The sequence below is a fragment of the Nestor notabilis genome, unplaced genomic scaffold (genome assembly GCF_000696875.1).
Source record: "Nestor notabilis isolate BGI_N333 unplaced genomic scaffold, ASM69687v1 scaffold25867, whole genome shotgun sequence".
Classification (NCBI taxonomy): domain Eukaryota; kingdom Metazoa; phylum Chordata; class Aves; order Psittaciformes; family Psittacidae; genus Nestor; species Nestor notabilis.
Window position 1 is genome coordinate 1 of NW_009935528.1, and position 3,403 is coordinate 3,403.

The 3,403-nt window shown below is 55.5% G+C and overlaps 1 protein-coding gene across 1 annotated transcript; it reads left to right on the top strand.

Moving 5' to 3' along the window:
• Nucleotides 1–8: 8 nt before the first annotated feature.
• GEMIN4 (gem (nuclear organelle) associated protein 4) lies at nucleotides 9–2,969 on the top strand. Its single transcript, XM_010017896.1, has one exon. It carries the CDS (start codon nucleotides 54–56, stop codon nucleotides 2,967–2,969), a length of 2,916 nt encoding a protein of 971 aa, XP_010016198.1. The 5' UTR covers nucleotides 9–53.
• The last annotated feature ends 434 nt before the right edge of the window (nucleotides 2,970–3,403 follow it).

The window sequence follows — 3,403 nt, forward strand, 5'->3', positions numbered from 1 at the left end:
CTCCCCCGGCTGCTTCGCTGGACCAGGGCTGGAAGGAGGATGGCTTCTTCTCCATGGGCAGGATGATCCCCGACGTTAACCACACCATCCTCTTCGAGCTGGTCAAAGCCCTCAGCGAGCCCCGGCTCTTCGTGCGCCTGCTGCTGGCGCTGCCCCAGGATGTGCGCCAGAGCCAGCTGGAGCACTTGGTGGAGTACATCGCCGGCGAGACGTCCCCATCAGACATCAAGTTCTTCTTGGATGTGTGGTGGGAGGTGATGAAGCACAGGGAGGGAGAGGAAGACGCAACAGTCTCTGCGTTCAGCGCTCTCATACATCAGCATGAGTGTGAGTCCTCCCTGGATGATGGCCTCCAGCCCCCAAAGAGGTTCAAGGGTGACCCTGGTCCTCTGAGCGACCCCCCTGCTGCCACCAGCCTGCTCATGGTCCTGATAGAGGGGTTAAAGCGAATTTACGGGAGCATCGCCCTGCCCCGCATGAAGTGCTATGCTCTGGCCAACCTGGCAGAGCTGCTGTCTGTGTTCACTGAGCTGGAGCCAGAAAGCAGCCCCCTCCCTGTGGCAGAGTACCTGGAGAAGATCAGCACTGTGGTCAGCCTCTGGTCTGTTGACACTGAAAGCACGTACCACCACAGGGGGCTGGATGAGAAGGTTAGGGAAGCAGAGAGAAGCATGAGCCTCTTGTCCATGGCCAAGCTGTCCCGTGAGGAGCTCTTTGTTGGCTTGGACTTTCTCTCTAGTGTGTTGCATGCCTGGGGGGAGGAGCTGCAGGGCACACTGAACAGCTCTGAGGAGGTGCTCTGCTATGAGAGTTACAGGCTCCTAGATACGCTTACCACCCTTGGGAAGAACCTGGCTTGCTTCTCAGAAGTTAAAGACCTGGGTGAGGATGAGACATGTGTAGTGTTAGAGCTGACACAGATCTCTAAGGACTTTCTCAAGGAGAACAGTGCCAACCTGAAGAGCAAGGATTTGGAGACCAGCCTTCTGTCTTCGGTTGCTATGACAATCATTGAGCAAAGGCTGGACCGGCATGTGGAGATGTGCTCCATTTTTGCATCTGAGAAGACCTGGGTCTTTTCAAGGGACTGGCTTGACTGCCTTGTGAAAAACAAAGCTCTCTTCCAGAAACCAGAGCTGGTTTTGAAATTGCTGGAGACGCTGGTGAGCTTTGCCATGCTCCACCAAGACAAGGAGGCCCAAGAGCTGCAGAGGCAAGTGACCAAAGCCATTGTGGAGTCTTACACTGAGCTTTCGTTAACTGACAAAAACCAAGTGATCTCAGGCATCCTGGTGTCCTGGGGTGGACGGGGTCTGTCCCTGAACTTGCAGGTTGTCATGGAGGGGTTCCAGGAGGATCTGAATGTGACTTTCAACCAGATCACAAGGAGCGTGTCTGATGAAGGCCTGACCAGGGCTGTGGCTTCTGTGGCCAGGCTCACGCTGCTATACCCTGAAGCCATGGTGAAGCAGGTTTGTAACCTTGCTGTAGTCAATCTGGGAGCACACCAGTTCCTCGCACAAATCCTATGTTCCTTCCCTGCACTGAGCTTCCTGGAGACCCACAATGACCCCGGCAGGCCATGCAGCCTGGTGCTGAGGTGTCTGGAGGAGTCAGTATGGGGCAGGCTTTCCACTGCGAGGGAAGAGGAGCAGTTCCTTGAGTTCTTGGTCTTTCTCATGCAGCCAAGCTCAGACACCCCACTTGTGTCACCTGCAGAGGTGACTAAAACCTTTGTCCTTCCCTATGTGAAGTCAGACTCTGTTCATATTGAGCTGAGCCTGCAGATCCTCAGTAAGGTTCTGGGGATACAGTCCTGTTCAGAAGAGCACTGGATCAAGTCCTGTCACCCATTCCCACTTCTTCTTAGCCTCTGCAAGCTTCTAGATGGTTACACAAAGTACTGGCATCAGCCTAGGGACCAGCTCTTCCCTTCACTGGAGACCAAAGACCTGATACTGAACATCCTCTGCCAGCTCTGTGAGGTGGTAAGACCAGAAACTGCCCCTTCCCCTGAGCTGTGGGTCCAGTCACTCGCTTGGCTTCACAGGAAGGTGGCGTTGCTGGACTGGACCGTTGGTCTGCGGCTGAAGAAGCTTTATGGAGACCACTTCAAGAACGAGGTCCCAGCAACACTGTTTGAGATCTGCACACTCCCTGAGGACGAGTGGACATCCCAGCCTTTGCCAGCCTATGGACCAGGCAGCGGGCTCCTGGCATGGATGGAATGCTGCTGTGTGTCCACAGCACTCAGGGAGACGATGCTGACACTCCTTAAAGTCAATGTGGACAACCCCGAAGAAGTGAATCTCTTCAGCAAAGGGTTCCTGGTGGCCCTCATACAGGTCCTCCCTTGGTGCAGCCACAGTGAATGGAAAAGGCTCATACACGTGGTCGAAAACCTGCTGGAGAGGCAAATCCTGCACGTGCCGTACACGCTGGAGTACGTGCAGTACATGCCCCTGCTCAACCTCCGGCCGTTTGCCTGCTACCTCCAGTTCTCCGTGCTCTTCCTGCGGGGCTTCCAGCTCCTCTGCAGCTCCAGCTGCTCCACCTGGCTGCCGTCAGAGGCTTGGTTCCATGTGGTCCAGCTCTACTGCAGCAGCCTGACGGACCTGCTGGGCTCTGTCAAGAGCATCGCAGGGTCCCCCTTGCACCCTGAGGACAGAACCTCCACGCAAGAGGTGTCCTTCATCTGCATCCAGATGTTCTGCCACCTGCTGCACATTGCTGCCATGCTGCCAGGGCAGGGGTGCAGTGAGCCACTGGTGGTGGTGGCACTGGAGGTCCTCTCACAGTATGAGGTGTTCAGCGGCGCCGATACGTCCCCTGGCAACACGCTGCGGACAGCCAACGAGAGGCACTTCCTCGAGTCCATCACGGACAATGTCAGTGACAAGGAGCTGCGCAGCACCCTGCTGCAGAAGCTCAGCAAGCTGGGAGCACCCTCAGCCGGGGAGCTGGCTTGAGGAGCTGGAGGGAGCGACAGAGGGGACCTCTTACATGGGAAGCTGTAAGATCTGTAATAAACCCTTTCTATTTTCCTCTTTTGAACTTATATCCCCCTCTTGTGTATTCTTCCAACCTAAGCGAAGGGGCTGCGTAAAGATAGATCAGAACAACTACTTCCTAATTTTCCAGTGGGAATAGCTGTGGACAGAGCTGTTCCTGAGCCAGGCAGCTGGTCCCATGGCTCCAGCTTTGTGTGCTTGCAGCCTGGATTTATAGAGAGCCTGGCAGCCTCTAGCATCAGGGAAATCATTTCCCTTGGGCTTCCGTGCCCTAGCCCTCCCCTGTCCTGCATGGATTGCTGCTGCTGGAGCCTGGGAAGTGAGTCAGGTGAGCTCAGGACAGGCAGGAACATTTGGAAATACATGTGCTGAGGTGGGGGTGCAGCAGTAAC